General features: G+C 31.8%; 2 protein-coding genes across 3 annotated transcripts in view; one reads left to right on the top strand and one right to left on the bottom strand.

Moving 5' to 3' along the window:
• Positions 1 to 3707: 3707 nt before the first annotated feature.
• The window catches only part of LOC145972398 (very long chain fatty acid elongase 7-like), a 149367-nt gene continuing 125714 nt past the window's right edge, over positions 3708 to 27360 (bottom strand). Inside the window, exons 4-7 of the mRNA XM_083100957.1 lie at positions 14885 to 15156; positions 14244 to 14546; positions 13810 to 14017; positions 3708 to 3835 (exon numbers count right to left, since the gene is read on the bottom strand). Coding sequence (XP_082957083.1) covers positions 3708 to 3835; positions 13810 to 14017; positions 14244 to 14546; positions 14885 to 15156 — 911 coding nt within the window. The remainder of the gene's footprint in view (positions 3836 to 13809; positions 14018 to 14243; positions 14547 to 14884; positions 15157 to 27360) is intronic.
• On the top strand, positions 23270 to 27182 carry LOC145971756 (very long chain fatty acid elongase 4-like). Of its 2 annotated transcripts, XM_083099771.1 has the most exons (5): positions 23270 to 23745; positions 24338 to 24618; positions 25909 to 26005; positions 26147 to 26211; positions 26419 to 27182. In XM_083099771.1, exons 1-5 carry the CDS (start codon positions 23700 to 23702, stop codon positions 26587 to 26589), a joined length of 660 nt encoding a protein of 219 aa, XP_082955897.1. In that variant the 5' UTR covers positions 23270 to 23699; the 3' UTR covers positions 26590 to 27182. The 2 variants fall into 2 exon arrangements, with proteins under 2 accessions (XP_082955897.1, XP_082955896.1); XM_083099770.1 differs by having other exon boundaries at positions 23296 to 23745; positions 25909 to 26211.

The following is a 27360-nucleotide window of genomic DNA, read 5'->3' as shown; positions in this document are numbered from 1 at the left end:
CAAATAGAGCTATGTCACGAGCGAGCGACACGAGCTACGTCAATACATAACTTCTGCTTCCGAGTTTTTTGCCATTAAAATTTATGCCTCTCTAACGCACGGTATCCAATCAAGATAAAGTGTCGCGATACGCAAAAACATGTTATTCGAGCGAACGAGAAAGATCATCGAACATGTGTCGTTGTCTTCGACACGTAAATTCGAGACTCGTGCACGAGTCGCGATATTTCTAGGGTGCCATACGCGGTCGTGGTTGACGGGGAAAAGGGGAAGGCGCTTTTAACGACGTCATAAAGTACCTCGGGTACACCAGCATATATCCATAGCAATGAAAAAAAAAAAGAAAATGATAAAAGCGGTTTTCCAGCAGCGATATTCTTGCATCGTCGTAAGCGTCCCAGTTTTGTCAACGAGATCTATATTAAATATTCTAATGCTCGCGAATATACGCGACAAGAATTAGCCGAATCCTGATTAATAACGTTTACTATATTTTAGGCGCAATTCTTTTTTAAGAGCATCTGCGAGAATTTTGCGTACAAATTTTCTACATAACATAATTTCTATATAAATAAAATAATAAACGCAGTTATAGTTGATTAGCGTGGTTGTAAACTTAGAGGCGAATTCGTGAACTTGCAGTCGCTTCACTCACGACGTATGTATCAGACTAGAAGGATTAGACCCGGATCACTATCCGTTGTCGAACACTGTTCGACACTGCGCTCAAACGTTGCCTGTGGCTAATATCCAGCGTCGAAACACCGGAAACTGGCGCTGGTTGACCATTAGGCAGACATACGCTGGGTCCCGCACTAGCGGAAAGCGGCCCTCGAGGGACCCATTGTATCGTTCCGGATGCATCGATATGGATTTCGTTCAATAAAGCTGAGGTGTTCCCGATACAGCACACGCTTCCACTGGATCAACGCGCGACGATAAAATTCTCGTTGAATTATGCAGTTAACCATACAAAGGGAGAAAACGAAGAAAAAAAATAAAGGATTTCCTTCGATCGCGATTGAATCCTGTTCGTTCGTTGATTTCATCGCGTGTGCATACATACAAGGTAGCTGCAGGCTCAAGAGAAAACACCAGGCATTATAAATAAAGCGTTCAGTCGTTTAGTCGTGGTAACTGAACAATATGCTTTAATTACAGTCAGCTGATTGAAAAGTGAGAGATTAAAGTTTTTAATAAGCAACGTGACAAAACGCTTAAAGAACACGGCGACACTTCGCACGCGACATAAATTAAGCTGCAACGCGAGGTAAATATTATTACGAACTTTCTTGAGTAAAGCATGTTTTATAGAAATGTTATTAAACTTCCACTTGGCTTTACAGCCCGTCGTCTTCTCGATCGCAATCTAGCCCCGGACGGTGAAACAAGACGCGCGGAGGAATGAACTTTCAAAACTCAAGGCAGCAGAGGCTTGTAGCATTAAAGAGGAAGTTCCTCTGAAAAAAAATGTGTAAAACGAGGTATAAATCTGCCATTACGTCGGAAACTTCATTGAGTTCACAGTGTCTTCGTACTCTCGCTCGACGTGTCTGCCCTAATCGATTACATTTTATTAGTTAAAAAATGTAAGTCGTGTATGAAATAAGCAAGACGTCTCTTATTTTAGATATACTTCTACTATCAATAGCGCGAGAGCGTTATATATCTTACAGATAAAATGTTTAGGTAAGATGTTGAATTTATATATATTCGAGTGTATTATAAAAATATATTAATTATGTCTGCATCAGATTCGATTTTTTTTATGTTTGTCTTCGTTAAAAACAAGACCGTGAAATATAATGATGCATCTTTTTCGTATTTATATTTATATATGTATAAATTTATTTCCTCTTTTTGTCGCGCGTTGATTAATTCATATTTATTCCCACGCTAGAATTCGCGAGGAGAACAAGCCAGAGTTATCCTCGCGATGCGTTTCGCGAGCGAAAATTCCACCCTCGTATTTATTCATCCGAGCATGCAAATACGAGAGCGGGTTGTCCCGGAAATATCGACGGGCCATAAATATCTTTCGCGATCTAAATCACAAATTAAATCCGCAAACAAATCTGCCGGCGAATTCTTGTTTCCGAAGTAGTAACTCGTCCCTTTCCATATGGCGCATGCGGTTACCATACATTTACAGAAATATCGCCGGCGAGGCTCTCCGACGGAGGCTTTTGCGGGATGAAACGCGGACTCCCTGTCAGCCGAACGGAAGGAATACCGACGTTTGTGCGCCGACCACGTCGATCCCAAAAGGGAAAGTATGGAACGTCACAGGAAATGTCAAAATCGCGGACGCCGACGTGTCACTTCGTTTCGCTCAGATGCCCTTTCACGATTCGTCGAAGGGCTCTCAAATAATATTTTATATAAAGAAAAGAATACCGAAGAAAACACGAACAGGTCGATATTGTTGATTCAAAAGAGAATACGTTAGAGAATTTATCTTCAAAAGATTCAAGACTTCAGATTAATCGTCGTTGTTCCAACATATACACATGAAATTACCCATTATAATATCTATCTGCATTCCAAATATCACTCAAGCAATAACAGCGCAGTTATAAAGTGCGCAAAGTTCGTTTAGTTTCGCTTACACAAGCTTCGACTTTAAATTCGTCGCAAGATCTACGACTGAAGTAAATGACCTCTGGGACCGTCTGCGTATTCGTAGAGCTGTATTCGCTCTCAAATATCACCGCGAGAATGTCCGTCGCGTATTCACCGTTTGCGTGACGAGAGCACTCACGCACAATAGGTCTCATGACGATAGCCCACGTCGGACGGCGAACATTTAATTAAACCGACCCTTCTGCGAAAGCAAAAATTACGGACGACTGTGCATTCGCGCACGTACCGCGTCCTCCTCGCACAAGATGCAATTCCGCAAGAGTTCGCGGAATTTAAAAGATCCGAGGAGTTCGTCGCCGCCGCTGTCGCCGTTCAAACATGCCGCAGACATCTTTCTTCCGCGGTTGTCTCTAGAACGCCACCAGACACTCTTTTTCATTCGGCTATTTCATCTCTATTCCGTGTTTTCTCGCTTTTCATTACTCTGCCTCGCCCTCTTTCCTTCCCATCCTTTCTGCCATCCTTTTCCTCCTGCCTCTCGACTCCTCTACTTTCTTCAGGATTTTTCCGTCGCACCTCTCGTCCGCCCCGTAAGTTGCAGCTCAAGAAGATACGACGGAAGTTCCGATTTTCCTCTCTTTCGTCTTCGTGACGTTGAATATTCTGTTGGCACGACGCATATATTATTCGTCAGAAATTTACAGCGAGGAAAGGATCTGTTGGAGAAATGTCGCCCGATTTCGATCTTAAATAATTCCGTTGTACCCAGGATCAACAATGCCGGGAATGTACAAATGTGTACGTCATGTGCCACAGAAGAAAACTAGATTTTTTTTTTTTCGCGATGTCAATTTACTATTTTGATGTGTTTATTTTTTTCACACAGAATAACGGAACGTAACAAATAAAATTATTTAACAGAAGTGTTGCGAAATTAGCAGCGACCGACCTATCGTTTCCAGAGTGGCATCCTCTTCAAAGAGATCCTGTTGAATTAAAGCCACCGCGAGGCCATTGTAATCAGTCTTGACGCTCGAGCAGAAATAATTACAGTCCTCGTGAAATGCGGCGATTCAAATTTGCAAATCCCGGCCTCGTTGCTAGTGAAATTTGTCGGATTAACTTTACAAATTTATCCTCGCGTCTTTCCCTCCGCCTCTTATTCCAGTTTCGTGAAAATCTCTAGCGACAAAGTCGATTATGACCCATACTCTTAAGCTTCCATTAAAAGGCTTGGAACGAACCTTCACGTCTAAGGGGAAATTGTCTTACATAAATGATACTTTAAATACGTTTGCTAATAAATTTCATGTTTTAATTAATTAGTAATCAGACTGATTAGACTGATGTTGCTTCTTGATCAACGCGATGTATCATGGATATTTTGCAGACATGGAACATTTCAGTTCACCCTATGCGCGCGTTAGAACATGCGTTTGCCGCTATCGATAGTCAATCCGTTTAGGGAACGCCGCATTTAAATAACACATTTTCCGTCCGGTACGTTGATAAATATTTAACTTACTCTAGCGCGCTGCAAAATCGATCGGAAGTTTACAGGATGGGACCGACGATAGTGCGTTGTGACAGGAACAGAGAAACGGAATTGCTTTTGACGGATTAACTTTTTAAACCGGTCACAGGAGAGAGGAAGAGAGAGAGAAAGGGGTATTCTGATTGGTTGTTTGTTGAATAAACTCGTCGCGAATACGGGTTTCATTCGAGCGCGGTTCGATCTCCGGTACACTTTCGACAGATCCTGTCCTGCATTGTAGAGATTATTGTATTGTACGCAGTGCGGCGTCGTAATATACGCGAGAAAGATGAGGAACGATAAAACGAGAAAAAAATTTTCTAAAAAATTAATTCCAAATCTACCTCACAATGTATCATTAATATAGTTAATTCTCATTAACTTTAAACTTGAAAGACTTTTAGAATAACTTTTTCTTATATATATAAATTATTCTAAAATTCACAAGATTCTTAAATTAATGAATAAATTACATATATTATTTTTATTTTATATATTATTTTTCTCGTCGCGCACACTGATCATGAGAGGAGAGATGTATAAGTCTTTTAAGTTACACACATATTAACCACTTACAGAACAAAACACGAAAATACTGTATAAAAAAAGAGAGAGAGAGCGAGATATATATATATATATATGCATGTATGTATATCTCGTTTTCGTGCGCAAATATACAACATGGAAGGGAATATTTCGCAAGGTACAAAGCGCATCGACGAACTTGCGCTGTTTGCCGATTTTCGAGCTAGAATCGACGTCCGATCAGCGATTTGCATATCCGACGAATATCGGTTCCTCCAGATTGCGCGCTTGTGGCAAACCGACAAACACGGGATTAGTTCCAGACTATGCCGTCGCACGTACATATATATTTGTATTAGTCAACCGCGAGATATTGAAGCGTGAATAACGAGACCCAATTCGCGAAGGATGTCGCCGTGGCAAGATGTGGAAGGAGATTTAATCGCGGCTTGTTAAACCGACGACAGTTTCCGCTAACACCGTAATTGAATCCGATGATTAGATAAAATTGAATGAATATCGTTATTATCTCTTCTTCTGATCCTTTATATCAATACTCTTAGAGCACTCATTCTATCTAAGACAGTGTAAATAATCGCTGTCTTTCCTAATTAGCGAATTAATATTAACCAGAATTTATTGGAAGAAATTAGAAGAAATAATTCATTAGAAGAATTGTAAGAATTACAAGTTCAAATGATATTCTCTTTAATGATAGTTTTAAAATAACACAAATATAAAAGAATATTTATGTATAATCTGATTTTAATATGTAATTGGTATTAAATCTCGAAATTATTATAAAGATAATTTGTATTAAAAAGTGAATATTTTTATAATTTATAATACTATCGAAATGTGTGATAAATATTATTGTGTAACTATATTCTAAGAAATATTTTTCCCGAAATATAGAACGGATTTTTAATGCACATATGTGCATAAAATGCATATATAAAATAGAGAATATATATTTATCTACGAATATATAGAAACTGGTAATTCGAGAAACGCATCGAATTAACGCAACAAATGTCATAAACAGAGTATTCGATTAAACACGGATGTATAGTCTGGCAGAATCACTCGGCGCTATAATGAAGCAAGGCTCTATTAACACCTCGCAATTAGTTTAATTCACATATACGTGTACGTATACATACTCTCACATATTCCCTGCACCGGAAAATCTTCTATCGTACGAGTTTAACGAACGGCATAGGTGAAGGAATAATGCGCTAACATAATATCATGAATATTACATCAGTAAACAATGCTCTCAACGCGATAAATCATCTTCAAATCTGTTCCGTTAACGATGCGATTTTACACAATTTAATTTTCCCTCTCCTAGAATCTCTCTCGTTGTTACATTATTATTTATGTTCTTATTATTATCACAACCGTAATTTTTATCGTCGACCTGTCTATCACATCGATCCGTCAATCCCATAATTAGAACAAGATAAAGGACAGGCTCGGCACTTTTCTCTTTTTTCTCGCTTTTATCAAGTGGCTGACCCGCCGACCTCGATCGCGAGGGCGGACAAAAGAGACCGAGGGTGATTTTTTTTATGTCCCGCTCGTTTTTCACGCCTGCTCCGTAATATCGCCCGTCAACTTTACCAAACTCGCCCCCGACTGCGATATCTCTCTGCCCTGCCCCCTGTTCTGCCGGTGCCACGCCGCTCTTCCCTTTTTGTTCTCGTCTCTCCCCGCCATCTAAAACCCCGTACCATACGCTTTTTTTTTATCGCGTGCGCTAGCAATTTATTTGGCCGATCGTTCTTTCGAGAGTTGGCCATAAAAGTCGTTACACTGGCCAATCGTGTCCATCGAACACGTTTTGTTCGTTCAATCGCACGCGTGACGAGATTACTGGATAATGTCCGATGGAGAAAAATGACGACAAGTAAGAGAAAGCGTTTTCTTTTTTTTCTTCTTCCGGTCCTTGACCTTACGTTCTTTTTGTACCGAAAGAGCATCGATGACAGTATTTTTCATAAGTGCCAATGACTTTCCTAAACGATCATTTCGTTTTATTACTGACAAAAGGTGGTATCAGTGAACGTCATTGTCGCACTTTTTATCAAACATGGAAAAAGTTTGGATTTATTTTTACCTTGTTTACTTATGTTTTTAGAAAAATTCTCTATAAGTTTCTAACATTCAGAAACAATATTCTCTCGAAATAACTATACTACATAAGAAAGTATAATAATTATGGACGTTATTCCCCTAATAAAATCGACGTGTATTTATGATACAAAAATTGCAAATAACCTGCAACATTAACTCTGAATAAGTGTATGTATAGATAAAAGTACGTTTCTCCAATTCACTAGTAAATTCTTATAAAAACTTTTTCATACGACGAATCCAATGCTGGCGAGAAATGTACTTAGTTCGAGGTAAAAAAAATAAATACCCCATGAGGGGAGCCAAAGCGTCGACTTTATGCGCGCGCTCTCGATGTTGCCCCATGAAAATGCTTCCAGTTTGCCAACGGCTTTTCTTCCGCCGTAACAATGCCACGACATTCATATAAACCACGAAAACAAAGGACGACGGTTTCTTTCTTACTCACGCTCCGTCTGTTTTCTCGTTACATTGTTCAGAGAATTCGCTTAACTTTCGACGCGGGCCGCTTGTTCCGAGGAGCGATATAGCTGCATGCGCAGTCGCAGTTTCATTATGCTTGCGGTGCAACAGTTTTATGTTCGAAAATATAACACCTTTTTCCTCTTCTGACATGATGCCGCAAATAAAACGCCGTAAATACCGCGTAAATGTAGCATGGTGGCGACGAAGTGAAAACGCACATAAAGCTCCGGCCGTGGAATTAGTGCACGCGTGTTATCGATCGTCCGATAGACGAGGTTCGCTCTTAATCTGATTATTAAATAGTTAAGATAAATGCGATTAAATTTATTGCCCTAATTAGGAGAAAAATGCCTAATATGCTTTACACGGGAATTATTTCTCCGATACGTAATTATAAAATAAATTGAAAATAAGAAGATCTATATTATGTATATCCAAATAAAGTTAGAGAACAAACGGTTACGTATACATTGTGTACAATCGAAACAGTTTTCATTAATTTCCTCATAATTGTTTCCTTAATTTAGAGTATTTCGAAATTTTCCATACAGAGAATTATTATATTAATATTAAATTATCTTTTTATACGTAATGTTTTACCTCTTTTATACAAATTATTGTTTATTATTTACACTGTTGAGTTATTATGATGTAATAAGGTTAAAAGATATTTTAGATTACCATCACACACAGAGTTTTATATTGCTCGTTATATTTTCGATTTATTTTATTTTTATTTTAACGCGTGTGAAATAATGCATACTTATGATATTATTTCAGGATTGTTGTTAGGAGCGCTCTTTCTTCTCTCTTATAACATTGGAATACAAGATATAAAGTTACCTATTTGTCGAATGACATAATAGCATTAGAAAGACAAAACTTTCCCGATTTGAAAAGCACGATAACTATTACTCCAGGACCATACTTAGGTAATTGAGGCGTTTCATGTTTTAATTTACATCGAGAGATATCCTGTTTCTCATTTCACAGCAATTGCCAGCAGTTTCAGTAACTCGATGTTTTGCACATGCAAACACTATTTAGAGTGAACCGTCGCGTCGAAAGAAAAATTCTTCTCTCACGTGCTTCGTCCTCGTTTACGTTACCTTTCTTTTGATGTTCTCGTTACACGTGTGTCATGTACGCTAATTATCGCCGAGAAAATCAACGCCCTTTCGCTCGTTATCCAGATGTCAAGAATTGCTCTCCAACACTACTGTATTTTCGCACAATCGGTAAATCGTCGACTCGAGTCTCGAGATTCAAAGATGTGGTCCCCCTGTCGAAAACAACCGCAATAGCAAACTTCGGAAAGAATTTTCCGCACATGCAGATTCACTCACGAAAATGATCGGATATTTTTTTGCGTGTAAACTTTCGTTACGTTAAAATCAATTATGAATCAATTGACGCTTTTTAATCGCTTAAACGTTTCATTATTATGCAAATCTAATTGATTTAAGAATATCGTATCGACAATTTTACGCATCGATTTCAATTAAGGAAACGTGAGTTCTTGGCAGCAACACAAGTTTACGCAAAAAAATACCCACGTAAAGAGATCGAGTTACATATCCGCTCATTAATCACGTTTCAACACAAAATTCACATACAATTTTCTTCACTGATTACACAAAGTACAGCACGATAGAGCCTCTCTAACGCACACAATGATCGTCGTTCGAAACAGGAGGTCGAACGAGACGTTTCATCAAAGCTGAGAGATCTTAACTAGGAATTCTCTGCTCGCTCGAGCATTCCTGCTATCCGATCTGTGCCGTAAAGCTCGGTACACGTCGAATTACTACTCTTGACTCTTGTCGTCGTTCATAAATCCTTCTTTTGATTTTACGACGCGATCGGTAAATCGTGTGTGTACAAAAAATACACTAAAGGAGGAAGAAACTTCAGCAACGCGTTAAATAAAAGCATGAAAAACGTCAAAACTACACTAGAGTAGGTCGCTTATCTTTCATATTCACGTCGAAAAATCGATTTTTTTTTCAAGCACGAAATCACCGTCGACGAAACAAGTAGAGTCCCTCGCGGGTACGACGCGCACCGAGATAAGTAGAAAAAGTCAACGCCGATGTCCGGCTGTCGTTGTGGCGCGCGGCGAGCCACTGACTGCCTCCGCCAATTCCACGCCTCTCCCTGTCCACCCCCACCCCCGTTGTACGCCACCACCTACACATCTATCCCTACCACCTAGACTACCCTCTCAACGCACCCTTTCCTCTCAACGACCGCCGGCGCAAACGCCACGACCCTCCTCATCCCTCTTTGCGCGGAGGATTCGAAGCCACCGTTTCGGTTGTACTCCCAACTCGCCCGAGATGCAGTTTCGCTCCTCCTTTTGCCGAGGGCCCAGCCTACGGGTCCTTTTTCCACTTCTGATGGCTTTACGCTCGTCTCAACCCTGTCTTATAATTTAGACCTTAATCTCGAAAGAGAGCCTTCCCTCGAGATTACGCGTGTTTTATTAATTGGTTATCAAGAAGCAGGCTAATCAGTTAATTAGTAATTATCCGATTAAAGAAAGAGTAAAAATTTCTACATAATTTCGTATAGAATAATTTGATGCTATGAGAAAACTTATCTTTACCGATGGCAATTTTATTTGCTAACGAAATTTGCTAGTTACGACATATAGTGCATTTATCATATGTAACCAATGATATAGAATTCTCATAGACACCCCATTATAAAAAATCATGTTTAAAAATATTGCATAATTAGTATTCATTTATTGCTAATTGCGAACGTGTGATGGTGCTAGCTTGTATACAAGACTATAAAGTACATTAATGCAATTAATTGCTATTATAATTTTGGTCTTAAAATGTTCCTCAAATTAACTGTTCTCAAGATATAGAATATGAAATTTATTGTTCCTCGTTTAACTTAGTTTATTCTTGTGCGTCAGTTAGCATTGCTACACTGATTTTTCTAAGTTAAATGATTGTAAAAATAATAATAAGTTCGATATTTTAAGAGCAATTAATTTGGAAAACATTTTAAGAGCAAAATCATTACAGCAATCAACTGCATTCATATATTTTATATACAATAGACAGTTTAGCCATCATAGATTTGTTTTATTTTTTTCTGTCTGGTGAGAAAAAAATTTGGAAATAGTTTTGGGAGCAATTTTGAGAGCAATTAATTCAAAAATCAATTTTATAACAAACTGATATTGTTAGCTTTTTATTTTGGTTTCTTCTTTTAATGATTTTACTTTTATATTTTGTAGTATTTCATGTTGATGAGTTTATAAAAATTAAATATTTTCGAAATCTGCAGTATCTTTGAACAATTAATTAACAACAAATTTTAGTATTTGTTTTTTATTTACAGCTTTAAGTGTGTTTCGGAAGTGGAGATAGCGTAATGGCAGTACCTGCAGCTTTAATTATCATTTTCCTGCTAATGGATAGAAGTAATAAATACGTGCTTAGAGCAATAAATTAGCAACAAAGTACTTAGCATTTAATTATGTAGTAATCTATCTGAACTTGATTTTTCATGGTAGATTAATAAGAACGATATTGAATGTAACTATATATAGATAAATTTATATTTGTCATAAATTAACAAACTCCGTAGTTATCTTTATATATTATATTTTTATATCCTTAATTCTATAACCGTCACTCTCCAAAAAACATACTCGCAAATAATCCATTTGTCGCATTACAATCATTTATGGCTGCGATCGCAAATTATACTACTCTTACATAGCCTACTTTCGTATTTAATAAAACGTATAAATATTAAAATATATTATTTTGTGAAAAAATACTAAAACAATTTTTGAAAAATTAATAATAATGTCTTTGATGTTTGTCATAAATAATTATTAGAATGCGACTAATCTAAATTTTTAACTATATATTTAACTATATTTACGATATATAATATTGAAGTAAAAATGCAAGACATGAATATTGAAGTAAAAATGCTAGACATTTGACATTACAAGCAAGTTCTTTTCAAGCTTGTAATATATATATACAGGGTAGACCATTTTAATCTACGCACTGAAATATCTCAAAATCCATAAGTTTAAGACAAAAATGTTTCAGACAGAAGTTGTATGGTTTCGAGGGGGCCATAAGAGGGTACCATTAGTTTGATCTTGAAGAGTCACCTGAAGGTAACCTCCAACTTTTTAAATGGGACACCCTATTTTGCAAATTCTTGTAGCTCATCTCGAGAGCTTTCCAAAACACTATAATTAAGTATTTCTTCATTGAGTACTTTTCGAGTTATGAGGCTTGAAATCATTTCTTAATTTTACATAAACCATAAAATATCTAGTAAAATATTCATTTTTCGATTATCTTACCTTTAATACTTTTATGTATAAAATAATGAGAGGAATCAATTGGTGTAAAGAAAAAACATAGCTGTTTTTAAGAAAAAATATGGAATTGTTAATTGCAAATTACATATTTTTTCTTGAAGATAACTATGTGTTTTCTTTACACCAATTGATTCCTCTCATTATTTTGTACATAAAAGTATTAAGGTAAGATAATCGAAAAATGAATATTTTACTAGATATTTTATGGTTTATGTAAAATTAAGAAATGATTTCAAGCCTTATAACTCGGAAAGTACTTAATGAAAACTAACTTAATTATAGTGTTTTGGAAAGCTCTCGAGATGAGCTACAAGAATATGCAAAAGCATATAGGGTGTCTCATTTAAAAAGTTGGAGGTGACCTTCACGTGACCTTCAGGTGACTCTTCAAAGTCAAACTAATGGTACCCTCTTATGGCCCCCTCGAAACCATACAACTTTTGTCTGAAACATTTTTGTCTTACTTATACATTTTGAGATATTTCAGTGCGTAGATTAAAATGGCCTACCCTGTATATACACTCAGTTCCAAAAAAAGCGGTACACTTGAAATTTGGAAAAAAATTACCAAATTTCAAATGACGATAACTTTGTAAATAATAAAGATAGAAAGGTCTATAAAAAATGAAAATAAAGCTTGAAATCTCTACTTTAAAACTAGGTTCTCCGAAATGTTGCGAGATAACATTTTTAAAAATGACGGATGACGAAACGAGAACATGCAAAATTGAAAAATAATTGTTTGAGTTTGCCATGACACGTGACGAGAATCAAATGTCGCAGGTCAATGGAGTCAAAAGCATATGATAGTACAGAGATTCCTCTTTAAAATGCTTTTTTGTTCATCTCGATACGATGATTTTTCGCCGAGTTATACGCATTTGGAGTAAAAAGCCGCTTTTTTCTTCAAATGCATACAACTCGGTGAAAAATCATCGTATCGAGATGAACAAAAAAGCATTTTAAAGAGGAATCTGTACTATCATATGCTTTTGACCCCATTGACCTGCGACATTTGATTCTTGCCACGTGTCATGGCAAACTCAAACAATTATTTTTCAATTTTGCATGTTCTCGTTTCGTCATCCGTCATTTTTAAAAATGTTATCTCGCAACATTTCGGAGAACCTAATTTTAAAGTAGAGATTTCAGCTTTATTTTCATTTTTTATAGACCTTTCTATCTTTATTATTTACAAAGTTATCGTTATTTGAAATTTGGGTGATTTTTTTCCAAATTTCAAGTGTACCGCTTTTTTTTTGGAACTGAGTGTATATATATATAATTTTTATTTCATGACTGACTATTTTTTGCGAAAAATGTCAACAGACAGTTAATTTTGTTTTCGAGGGGGACATTTAAGTACATTTTGAAAAGTTGCTACAGGAATAGCTTTGCATTCTTGTACTCAATTCTTCGACGCAATCGTTTATGTTTTTCATAAACAACGGATTTTAAGTGCCCTCACAGAAAAAAGTCTTTTTCAAAATGTTCATTCAGAATTTGAGAATCGTTTAGATTATTGTTGAGAAAACAATGGGAAACATTTTGAATATTTATTATAATAAATGACTAATAAATAAATTCTACTCCAAATTGTACCTTTGTATGTAAAACTTTTGACACCTAAAACTTCCAAATGCAATTTCTCGAAAAATATTCACTTAAATAAAAAAAAGAAAGAGAATTGTACAGAGAATCAAAAGATCTTTAAAATGATATACCACTTGATTCCTATTGCCATTTAAGATTTTTAAAGTGATAGCCCCCGATGAAGGGGATGAAAAGATTTCGTTGCATTTAATGTACTTAAATGTCCCCCTCGAAAACAAAATTGACGTCTTTTGGCATTTTTCGCAAAAAATAATCAATCATGAAATAAACAGATGGAAGTTTTGAAATGAACACTCTGTGTGTGTGTGTGTGTGTGTGTGTACACACACACACACACACACACAGAGTGTTCATTTCAAAACTTCCATCTGTTTATTTCATGATTGATTATTTTATATATATAATATTTTTCTGTCTAAAACATCTTGCAAATTATTTGGATAAAGATATAGTAAAATAATATTTATATACGTAATATGTAATGTAAAACTAACCATAAAACGAAATACCACATTAGAACGCGTTACATACACTAATATTAAATTCTTGATAAAAATTTACATAAATGCATTACACTTACAGCGCACATTTACCTTTGAATCTTTCTTAAGCTTACATTGACAGTAATACATGTTCTTAGATTTTATATAGCGGTTCCTATAGAATCTGTAGAATAAGAATAGATTTATTATCAAATTTCCAATGAATACAGGTCCGAAAACAGCTGGTACTGGGCAACTTGGCAGTAATGTTTGAGCTAAGTAAATTATCTGTATGGTAAATTGCACCTGTTTGAGTAGAAATCAGACAGTTTGTTAAATAATTCATTACAAACATACACACGCAAAATTTTCACATGCCATCTTAATTGTATTTTTATTTAAAAGGTGTACGTACGTATATATAAATATATATAAATATATATATTTATACAGATTTACATATTCACGAAACGATACAAATGTTTCATGAATATCTCGATGACAAATCAATAAACATTTTATGTTAACTTGCCATTTGTAGAATAGTTATGGATGGCTTTATCGGATTAATGACTTTCCGTACAGTCGGTCCAAATGTAGCGAGCAAATAGTAAGTGTACATTATAACATGTACAGAGCAATTAAGCAAGGTGATGAAAGTCGTCATTCCACCAGCGACATACTTTGTGTAAATCCAGCTAAACACACAATTGGACACGTGGTGATATACGTGTAGAAACGAGATCTGATTGTATTTCTTTCTGAGAACATATATGCCTGTTTCGATAAGATCAGCCAGCTTCAAGAGCGATATCCACCACATAGTCGTAGCCAACTATAAAAATCCGTACGATTTGTTAAATGTTTATGATTTATTTATAACATATACATAATTTATAAGTAGATGTGTGTGAGATTCACACATACGTAATAGCTTTTTATTATCCAATTACGGATTTCATCTTTTAATATTATACGACTAATTTAGTATATCGTTATATGACTATGACAAAAAAATCAGCAAAATCACATAAAAATTTTTTTAAACGGATAATGTAATTTATTATTGAAACTGTAAATAAACTAATAAAATGTATGATTAAATATATTATAGTTGTTGACTTTAAACGTTGGTTAAGTTTTTAAAGAAAAGATAAATAATTAGCAACATACTCTATAAGGACCAGGCTTGTAGGAATAATCAACCGGCACGCAAGTTAATGGTATTTTCGTAAACCAACCCGCGGCAATGTGTTCGTACACTAACCATGCATTTGCAATTATTTGAAAAATATTATAGAATTTCATAAAAGTTCTTAGCGAATATGGTGGCCGATTCTTCATGTATTGAGGTCCGCATCGTAAGACAAAGTATACATAAGCAATTAATAGAAACGGTATTTGATACATAGAATTCATTAATAACCAATTGTTTGTTCTTTGATCTGAAAACTCAAATACAGATTTATAATGTGCAGTTATTAGGTGATATATTGAGAATATTATTAAATAAAATCTATTCAGTGAAGAAATATTTTTCGCTTTTTTAATTCTAAACTAAGTCATTTTGATGTAAAATAATAGCTCTAATATTATTGCTAATATGTAAATTATATTTTTTAAGAAATACGTAATTTGTTATTTTAATAACATTTCATATTTCTCAACAAAAAGAATGATGAAAGAGGAAATGATTATTATTCTGATCAATGCACATCTATACTCACCGGCAATTTCTGTCCAGTAATAGTGGAATGTATTTAACAAAGTCATCATGATACACAAATCTATTATTGTAGCGTGACAATGCACTCAATAATCGATTATCACTGAAATTTTTCGAAATGTTTTAAGCCAATCGAATCTTCAACAACAGTGATATATTCAATTTTATTAAAAAAATGTACTTACTTTATATATTTATACCACTTTATTTATACCGTTTACTTTGTATTATTATATTCAGCATTTTATATGCAATAAAATCGTGAAGCCGAATATATCGAGTGTCCAAAAAGTTTGAGTCCTTTTTTATTTTAATGTTAATTGTTGATTCCAATTTATTATTAATAACAATTTTATTTTATTCGCAAAAAACATACAATCTACTTAAATGGATAATTGTATTATTTATATACAGGATGTTCAAAAAGTCCCGGACCGGTTGAATATTTCATAAGCTATGCACTTTAGAAAGAAATGTTTCAGACAAAAGTTGTTTGGTTTCGAGGGGGCCATAAGATGGTATCATTGGTTTGACCTTGAAGAGTTATTTGAAGGTCACATGAAGGTCACCTTCAATTTCTTAAATGGAACCCCTATTTTTTGTTACTTATTCTTGTAGCTTATCTCGAGAGCTTTCCAAAACACTATAATTAAGTACCTTTTCGTTAAGTACTTTTTGAGTTATGAGGCTTGAAATAATTTCTTAATTTTACATAAACCGTAAAATATCTTGTAAAATATTCATTTTTCGATTATCTTACCTTAATACTTTTATGTACAAAATAATGAGAGGAATCAACTGGTGTAAAAAAAAACACATTTTTTGCAATTAACAAGTCCATATTTTTTCTTAAAAACAACTATGTGTTTTCTTTACACCAATTGATTCCTCTCATTATTTTGTACATAAAAGTATTAAGGTAAGATAATCGAAAAATGAATATTTTACTAGATATTTTATGGTTTATGTAAAATTAAGAAATTATTTCAAGCCTCATAACTCGAAAAGTACTCAATGAAGAAATACTTTATTATAGTGTTTTGGAAAGCTCTCGAGATAAGCTACAAGAATAAGTAACAAAAAATAGGAGGTTCCATTTAAGAAATTGAAGGTGACCTTCACGTGACCTTCAAACGACTTTTCAAGATCAAACCAATGACGCCATCTTATGGCCCCCTTCAAGCCATACAACTTTTGTCTGAAACATTTCTTTCTAAAGTGCATAGTTTATGAAATATTCAACCGGTCCGGGACTTTTTGAACACCCTGTATATTAAGATAATATTAGTATTAGCACAATTGCATTATCATAATCATTAATTAAAAAAATTAAAAAAATTGTAATCAAATTTGAATCAATTGTCGTCAAAAAGATGAAAATATTTTCATTTCTTCAAACTGTTATTACTTTTTATATAATTTTCATGAAAGATATAAAAAGCAATAATAGTTTCGTGTAAAAAAAAATCTTTTATATTTTTATTTAAAAAAATATGTTATTTTTAAATTCACTAACGAAATATCCACTGTAGTTTGCGAAACTACTAGTATACTGCATATATGCAGGAATTCAATATTGTAAAACATGCAAATGAAAACATTCGACAATGTCGAATCAATCTTTATTCAACTTTTAACATTTAACCTTATTCAAATAATTGTAATAACCTTATTCAATTTATTGTCATACACTTTTCTGAAGAATTGTAAATACTTAATATTTATATATTTGACGTCAAGCTATATTCTAGCTAAATTAACAACTTTTTATTGTTATACGTTTTAATATTACTTCTTTCTATAACTTTTTTTATAGAAATCAGAAATAGAAAAATATATTAATTTATTAATAAACTTATCGTGTGTACAAAGAGAGGATTCAATTTCGGAACGAAGCAACACAATCAAAAGAAATTTTTTTTAGAACAATGCATAGCAAGTAACATACATACATACAAATACAAAAGAAGAATATATGTTTATATATCTTTCTAGATACGAAGATAATCATATTTATCAGATCTATTATCTTTAAAATCTTATTACATATTAGAGCATAGTAGAAAATTTATGTAAGAATGTGTTAACGATTATTGTGAATTAATTGTGTATAATTTATTAACAGTTAAATAGCAAGTTTTTATTACAAAAAATAATTTGTATATTAAGATACTTAATTATTTCTTGAAATTATAAATAATTAAATAATCTTTATAATTTAATACTTTATTAAGCTTAAAAGAATAATATACAGAATGAAGAGAAGAGAGAAAATTAAAATGATGAATTAACCAATTATATGCTCGCACTATCTAGTTCACGTTCATAGAATTTTTAAAAATATTATATGATCTTGTAAAAATTTACAGAAGAAATGTGCGATTCTCTATTAAATCGCTGATGAATCTGTAATATAAGTACAAATAAAAGAATATGTAAATAGCAAATATAATTGGTATTTGATATGAGAAATTCATTTTCTGCCTTTACATCGAGTTAGAAATATAAATACAGATGTAAATGAGATATGCATGTAATAAATCATAAAGTACAAATATGTATAAATATAAATTATAATATAAATATAAATATAATTAAAATTAGAAATTAATTATAAAATTAATTTTTAATTAATTTAATTATAAAATTTGCTCTCAAATCATATAATTCTAAAAATATATTAATGAAGATTATATTTTGTAAAAAAAATTGCTGAAGATTGCAAATACCAACAAAAGATAAATAAAGAGAATTAAGACTAAATGAAAAAGATACATGTATAATGAGAAAGAAAGATGAAACATTTTTTTGTTTTCTTTTATTTTTGACTTCAAAATAAAGATTATAATTAATTTTTAGAACCTATTAAAATGAAAATATAGAAATCTTCTACTTTTTATTCATTATTTTATTGATTTTGTTATTTTGTCTATGAATAACTTTAGATACGTATATACAGGGTGGACCATTTTAACCTTTAATGGAGAATAACTCGAAAACCAAGCCCGGGAGAGAAAAATGTTTCAGACAAAAGTTGTTTGGTTTCGAGGGGGCCATAAGATGGTATCATTGGTTTGACCTTGAAGAATTATTTGAAGGTCACATGAAGGTCACCTTCAATTTCTTAAATGGAACCTACTATTTGTCATTGCATATTCTTGTAGCTTATCTCGAGAGCTTTCCAAAACACTATAATTAAGTACCTTTTCGTTAAGTACTTTTTGAGTTATGAGGCTTGAAATAATTTCTTAATTTTACATAAACCGTAAAATATCTTGTAAAATATTCATTTTTCGATTATCTTACCTTAATACTTTTATGTACAAAATAATGAGAGGAATCAATTGGTGTAAAGAAAACACATAGTTGTTTTTAAGAAAAAATATGGAATTGTTAATTGCAAAAAATGTGTTTTTTTTACACCAGTTGATTCCTCTCATTATTTTGTACATAAAAGTATTAAGGTAAGATAATCGAAAAATGAATATTTTACAAGATATTTTACGGTTTATGTAAAATTAAGAAATTATTTCAAGCCTCATAACTCAAAAAGTACTTAACGAAAAGGTACTTAATTATAGTGTTTTGGAAAGCTCTCGAGATAAGCTACAAGAATATGCAATGACAAATAGTAGGTTCCATTTAAGAAATTGAAGGTGACCTTCATGTGACCTTCAAATAACTCTTCAAGGTCAAACCAATGATACCATCTTATGGCCCCCTCGAAACCAAACAACTTTTGTCTGAAACATTTTTCTCTCTCGGGCTTGGTTTTCGAGTTATTCTCCATTAAAGGTTAAAATGGTCCACCCTGTATATAAGAAATAATTACACAAATAATGAATTATGAATATACAAAATGTACGCGTAATATTCTATTATTATTTACAAAAAAAAAGTGTTTTTTAGTAATTTATATACGTGTGTATCATTTTTATAGATTATATTATTATAAATTTATCACAACTTGCATGCCAATGTTAACAACAACATTGATATAATAATTAACATTGATATCATGAAATTATCTTGGATATTGATATTATTCACCGACTGATCATTTGTGGCCAATAATAATAATATGATTCCGCGGAAACCTATTGTACGCGAATGCACTTGCGTCAATGTGGTTATCGATAATCAATCGAAGTGCACTTGTCAATCGATAGCCGATCACTATAACTTCTATCTATCATAATCCATCAGTGTATTATTCCTATTATTATCACTCACTATCACTTCTCGACGTAACCATAATGAAAGAAAAGCTAGTTCGATGAATATAAGAATCAGTTTGGTAATTTCGCATATATGTGTTGCATACACACACACACACACACATCTATACACATATATAACATATATAATATATACTATATAAAATTCAGATTATATTTGATCTCAATGCATTAAATATAAATAAGTAAATACATTATTCATCAATCTTTACTATCATACAGATGTCGCTATTAAATAAATATATCGATCTAGAAATTATATAATATTATTTTCAACATGTTATTAATATCTGTATCAAACGAGCAATTTAATAAAAATACGTATACCACAACGTTCCAAGTAAAATCTGTGTACACGTTTAAAATTATTACGAATCTTTTAAGTTTAACACAATTTTTTTTCGATCGTGAATTTATAGCAATCATAGCAAATGTAATAATGAAACATTAGATGATGATTCGAAGCGAGCAGACTCGTTAATATTATGTTTGCAGTGCATTCCTTCACTGGGGGGATTCTCGCAATGGATAATTTTAACGCGTGAATAGCATACAACATCGCGAAGCTTTAATAGATACTAACATTGCTGAACATCGCAATAAGTTATACTAATTATATATAATAAATATTATAGTAAATGCACTGCACGCGTTCTCTGTCTCTCTTTTTCTCTCTCTTTCTCAAACTTGATGATGTTACACATGACGTAAGCTTTGTAATAATCCACTTGATGGAAATTCGAAGTTCATACCTGATGCGCGTATGCGCTTTATTGTTGCCTCATACCAGTCTTGTGCATTTCACTTTATGTGCATATAAGTAGGAGATAACAAACAATGGGTCGAGACATCGTTTTGTATTGCAATTCCGTCGTTTATATTATTCATCACTTGCTAGCGCCACTGTTTTCTTTTGCGTTACCATCACTATTTTTCCTCAATAAAATACGAGATAGAGAGAAAAAAGTTGAAATTTATACACACACACACACACATACACACATATCATAGATTGTTAATGTTAAATTGAAATTCTTCTCATTTTGAAAATTAGATTTAATTATACACATGCAGTGGCATCAACATTCATACAGAAAAGAAAGAAAAGGCTAGAGATTAAATTTTTTCACTCATTCTTTTTCAATAATCTTCTCATGATAAAAGAATCTAATTTCTTTTTTATATCACAGATTTATAAAAACTTTTGAGATAATATCATAAAAGACCTTTCGATTCTTATTTTTTTCTTGTTTCTTATACTATAAGTAAAGGCTATTGTTAAAATAAACGAGTCATAAATATCTAATTGCATGAAAAATTTCTTAACATTTCTAAAAATATATAAATAAAAAATATTTGTTATTTTAATACAAAGATAAAAATTATATAAAGTGCTCGATGCCAGAAAAGTATAATGAAAAATTTAAATTTGCTAATAATTAAGCAAAAGCTATCTTACTTGCGAAAGTGAAAACCAAGATATATCAAAGATTTATATTGCAGATGCAATTTTAATAAATTGATAGTTATTTTTATTTATATCGAATTTTCAATAAGAAAAAATATCAAAACCTAAAAGTTTCTCCTTTTTAAGTGATTGATTTAAATAATATTGTCTTATTTATTTCATATATTTATTATGTTTAATATCTTTTATTTCTCAATTGCATTGAATTTAAATGAGAAAAAGTAACTCTCCAGAAGTTTGTTCCTTCTATACATACTTTCGAGATAAGTACCTAGACGGAAGCGAAAACTTTTTGCCACTAAGGAGCTATCCAGACTGCAACTAGAAAGTAGTAAAGTTTGCAATATTGCAAAAGGATATATTAAGAATGGCTAATCGAGCTTTTCTATAATCGATTACGAGAGAAAAGCCTATAGTCTCACCAGAGCAAAAGAGCTTAGACACGTTCAATCCAGCAATTCCTCAAGAGGCTTGCAAGAATACAATAATTTCTTTTACTTAGCATCTTACGAAAACTTGTTTAATCGCGACGAAAGCAAACTCGAACGTAATTTACACCATAGAGGAGTCGATTGAGTAACTCGCCGTGTATCGATGACGAATATCGAAAGCTGTTCGTCGACAAACTCGTACTCGAAGCTGCACAAGTCGGATTTTCTCTTGTAGGTCGTTTTTGGCTCGTATGGACCGATGTGTTGCTTTTTTAAGGCTGCCTGACGCGCTCTCTTTCTCTCTCTCTCATTTTTTTCCAATCGCCAGGTAGAAAAAGAGGTCATCCGATAGAGTGAACTCACCCGCTTCAACATGAACAACCATATTCTTTGCCAGCCGCTTACACCATGAACTATGTATACAGAATATCGAACATTTAATAAACGAGGAGTGATGTTTCCGCGAAGATTGAAGTAAGTTTTTCTCATATCAAAGTTTCGAATTATGCATAAATTTTTTTTACAGAAGCTCTGACGTTAAATTTCAATTGGTTAAGAGAACAAGAATCCGCTGAAGAGAATAATACACTTAAATATATTCGAAGTTGGATTTCTTTCAGGCTCTTATGATGAAGCAAAAAAATTATTCATAATTGCAATTATATTTTCAAAATTTTATCAAAATGATTAAACGATCGAGTGTGATTTATCTTTGTGACAGCCGTGCAATTTTGTCGATGCGTCACTGCCGCAATGAAGTTTCCCTCGCGAGATTTAGTTGCCCGTACAACATTAACGGCCTTCCCATCACGAAAGCGAGGCGACGTCACAGAACAGCAGAAACGCGGAAGAAAAGGAGGAATTCCGGTGCGAACTGGAATCCGGTGATAATTTGTCGCGGGATTACCATCGTAGTCGGCGTGTAAAATAATAGTGTGCGTTTAATATGAAATAAATCCGAGCGCGAGCGTATCGGGGGAGAGATAACCGGCGCGTTTGAGAATTGTCTATGTGAAATATGTGAAAAAGTGTTAAAAATTATTTTCTCCTTTATTATTAAATTTTGGAGATCTTTATATTTTTGTGACAAAACTAACTGTGTGTAATAATAGTATTTTCGGAAAAAGTCTGACATCAAATAAGTTTGTGTCAAGATATTGTGATATGTTACTCTGCTTTAGTTGCAATAATATATAAATATATATTAGGTACGTCTAGCTAACTATCATGTTTAGTCGACAAAATTTTTTCTTGAGAAAATCTTACATACATAAAATGTATAATTAACTTGTTAAAATGCATTATTTAATTAAATTAATTATTAATTTAATTAATTTAATTTTGAGAAACATGATATTTAAAAAACACATTTAGAAAAAACTAAACTTAATTACTGGCAATCTCTCTTAAAGTATTACTAATTACTTTTCGATTTGATACCACTGCTATAAGCAATTTTTACATTACAAGTTTCAGTTATAGTATTAGTATTTATATAAAATCAAGAAATTAATATCTAAAATACGATATATATAATATAATATAATATAATATAATATATAAATTTAGAAATGTGTTATGAAAAATGGCGAAATTTCATTGCAATTATATTTAGAATTATATGTAAAAATAAATTCTAAAAATAAATAAATAATATATAAGTAATATGTTAGATCACGATCTTATGTTCAGCCAAATAAAAATTTTTCAATTATCCGACAAAATATCACATATACAAATTATATTAATAGATTAAAATTAAACTTTGTAGAAATCTATTTTAATTAACTGTATATGCGCGTTACGTTCTGGCACTGTGACATAACATAGTGACGCAAGTCAAGAGGTCATATGATAGGAAAATTATATTCTTGCATGAGAAACCAAGTGCAAAGTACGTGATAGCGCGTGGTATAAATACAACGAAAGTGTGTTCTAGATAACCATGAGTACTACACTGATTGTGCATGATCGATTCTGATCGTTAAATCAATACGGTTATTTTACGATATAAATTTAAAAACAATACTAGTCAAACTGTGAGATTTTGTCATAAAACAAAATCCAAGAAAGAAACAAGATTTATTGTTTCATAAGCAAGATTCGATAAATAAAATCAACCATTATGGATTTCTTGCAAGAAATTCAATATGTATGGACAGAGAAGCTTGGTAAGAATATTGTTTATATTATTATAATAGTAACAATAGTTCTTTTTTATAAGACATTATAATACGTATTATACTATATTATACTATAATATAATTCGTTTCATATCATTATATTATATTAAATATAGTGACTTGAAATTTTGCGATAATTAATAAATATTCCCAATTATCAAAGAAAAATTCACTTACAGAAAAATTTCATAAAAAATACTTTCAGCATTAAACATAAATTTTCTTACATAATAAAATAAAGATGACATTTTATAGTTCAAAATATATTTCTATTTTGTAAAACTTTCAAAGCAAGTAACTGATAATGATATGATAATGTGATAATAACAAATAAAATAGACATAATATTTTAACTATGAAACTATGTAATAGATTAATGTTATATATAATAAAAATAATAATATATAAATAAATTAACAAATAATTTTGGGAATATAATGTCACTTTTACAGTATGTCAGTTATATTCGATGCACACTAAAATATATAAAGAAATGTAGAATTTAAATATTGATTAAATTGTGTAGTCTTTTTATGACCTGAATGCTTTCCATAATTCAAAATATTAATTTAATTTTCAGATAAACGAGTAGTCGATTTTCCTTTAGTCGAGTCTTCTTATTACGTGCCACTTATAATAGTCGCATATCTATATTTTATACTCAGGTGTGGGCCACGATTTATGAAGGACAGACAACCATATTCATTGAAAACGTTTATAAAGTTATATAATATCATTCAAATTATCGCAAACGCTTGGTTGGTTTATGATCACATCGATGCCGGTTTGTTCACGAACTCAATATTAATGTGTTATAGCGGGAAAATGTTGGATTACTCCTACAATTATACTCCATTGAAGGTAATAAGTTACATATATAAAACACAGGAAACAGATATATATATATATATATATATATATATATATATATATATATATATATATATATATCATAGACAAATATCTATTTAAAAATCTTGAACGAGACTCAGTTCGTATTTCTCCATATTAAATGCAACTTTGTGTCAAATTTTCGTTAAGATAAAACAACTTTCGGCAATTATGTTTCCGGCTAAATTTTATTTGAAAAATGGTGCGAAAGAGTCATAAGTAAAAAAAAATAGTTTTTTTTGTGAGTGGTATACATATACTTTTATAGTATAAAGGTGCATGATAAAAGATCAACGCTTGTGAGCGAGTAAAGCGTAGTAAACTGAACAAAAAAGTCCTTCATTATTTTGCAATTTTTGCATTAATTATTGAAATATTAAATTTAAAAGATTGGAAAAAATGAGCGTATATTACTCGCAGCTAGACTATGGAATGTGTGCTTCAGACGTGCCAATAGCAAATGTTGCACGGTAACGAAAGAACGACTAGTCGGAGAATGCACTGTCAAACTTTTCGTTGCAATGTAACACTTGCCATTGACATGCCTAAAAAACACATCCCACAATTTAGGCGCACGAAACGCATACCAATTCGCTAATCTTTTTTAATTAATATTTCAATAATTATTGTAAAAATTGCAAAATGGCAAAGGAATTTTCTGTTGAGTTTATTCTATGTTCACGAACGTTAATCCAATCTTTATCAAACACCCTGTATATATCAAAAGTTCCGAGAAACGGCCAATTATCTTAGAAAATATTATAAAATATATACTTGAGTTTTGGATGATTTTAAAAATTCTCATCCAGATCAACATAAAAATTTTAAATGGAAACTTTTATTTTTTATTAGATATTTTTGTAGCTTATATCGAGAGTTTCTTCAGTGGGGCTTTTGATGGAGCTTTTCAAAATTTCAATATTCGATGGGACTTCCTTAATATTCAACATTCAAATAAATATCATCAGCTAATAGATTTTTAAACCTTACAATTTTTATTGCCTGAAATATTTGTCCATTAAACTAATACTTTCTATGATAATTAGCCCTGTCGAAAATTTTGATACGAACTGTACATCGAAGTATTCTTATTTTAACAATCGAATAATATGTATGTATGTCAACGTAATATAATAATTACTATTTATCACTTACCATACTCATACATATTCGTTTCGTACAATAATAATAAAACAAAAATAATAAAACAAATAAAATAATAAAACAAATTAATTAATATATCTGAATATTATATTGCAGTTATGTAGATGTGCATGGTTTTATTTTATGTTGAAAATCCTGGATTATGTCGAAACATGTATATTCATATTAAGGAAGAAAAATAATCAAGTATCTGGTTTGCATTTATATCATCATGTATCCACCTTACTTTTTTCATGGTTAGGCTTAAGATATCTCGCTATAGGTCCCGTCTTATTAAACAGCTTCATCAACACTTTCATACATATGATAATGTACACCTACTACTTCCTAGCAGCTTGGGGACCGGAAGTTCAAGAAGCTATAGCACCTATGAAACAATGGATAACTAAAGCACAAATGGTAAATGCTCCTAATTTTTTTGCACATTTTTTACATAGCGTAGTGTGTATTATTTCTATTTTCTTTAAATTATCTTATTAACACTTCACGTTTAATTAATAGTATTTATAAATTTCAATTTCTCTTATATTTGCGATTTTATTGTTTTCAAAAATTCATTAAAACATCATCCAATTATATTTTATGGTGGTTTTCTTTATATTGCAGGTCCAATTCGTCATAATGATACTGTATGTTTCGCAGAACTTTTTGCCAGATTGCAAGGTCGTCGACCATTGGATTGTCATATCATTCATCGGAAATTTAATGTTTAATTTCTATATGTTTTATGATTTCTATCAAAAGGCATACAATAAACCTAAAAGAAAAACCAAGTAGAAGTAAAAGTAAAATATATGTAATATATGTAAATTCAAAAATTATTGTTTTTATACAGTCGAATGTTCATATTATAAACTCATCGGGATCGAAAAACATTCTATTTTTCGCTCGCTTTATTACTTTAACGTCATATGTTAAATGTAAATAAGGGAAAAGCAACATAGAACAAAAAGTCCTTCACTCTATCATTATTACATTTAGTTAATTTACAATATGAACAAATTTATAATATAAACATTCAATTGTATGAATATGTAGAGAATTCTAAAAAAATTAGTATTTTTACATTTATAAATAAATAAAATATAAATTTAAAAACAAAAATTTGTAAATAATTAATAAATAATATATAAATAATCATTAATGTTTGTCATATGAATGATGTGCGTGATTGTCCTAATTATCCGTTTTATACATTATGTAACTCCTATTAAATATTCTGCACTATAACTGTTATCTCTCACATATTTTTAAATTATTTATTATATGCCTAGGTATTTTCTATGATATAGAAGACTATTTCTCTATAACTGTATATCTAATTATAAACTTAGATGAATATTATTGTGAATAAATATTAATATCATGAATTTATTTGATGTTATCTGATATTATCTGTTTGATCACGACTAATAATCTGTGACAAATTAAATAGTTTTAAAATTAAATCAATACAATATAAATCTTCCTTCCAATAAACATTATGTGTATTAAAAATGAACAAACTCAAGATAATACTCCAATACTATCCAATCAAGATATATGATA

This window comes from Camponotus vicinus, unplaced genomic scaffold (assembly GCF_025532165.1).
Source record: "Camponotus vicinus isolate PSW18456_S1 unplaced genomic scaffold, iyCamVici1.0 SCAF_5, whole genome shotgun sequence".
NCBI classification, from domain to species: Eukaryota; Metazoa; Arthropoda; class Insecta; order Hymenoptera; family Formicidae; genus Camponotus; species Camponotus vicinus.
Note: the sequence above shows the minus strand (reverse complement) of the source record. Positions and strands in the feature narration are given on the sequence as shown.

Excerpts from the sequence above, each read along its gene's own strand:
- LOC145971756 (XM_083099770.1), top strand. The coding sequence starts at position 23,700 with ATGGATTTCTTGCAAGAAATTCAATATGTATGGACAGAGAAGCTTG. Across the intron at positions 23,746-24,337 it reads TGTATGGACAGAGAAGCTTG|ATAAACGAGTAGTCGATTTT; the intron begins GTAAGAATATTG and ends TTTAATTTTCAG. Across the intron at positions 24,619-25,908 it reads ACAATTATACTCCATTGAAG|TTATGTAGATGTGCATGGTT; the intron begins GTAATAAGTTAC and ends ATTATATTGCAG.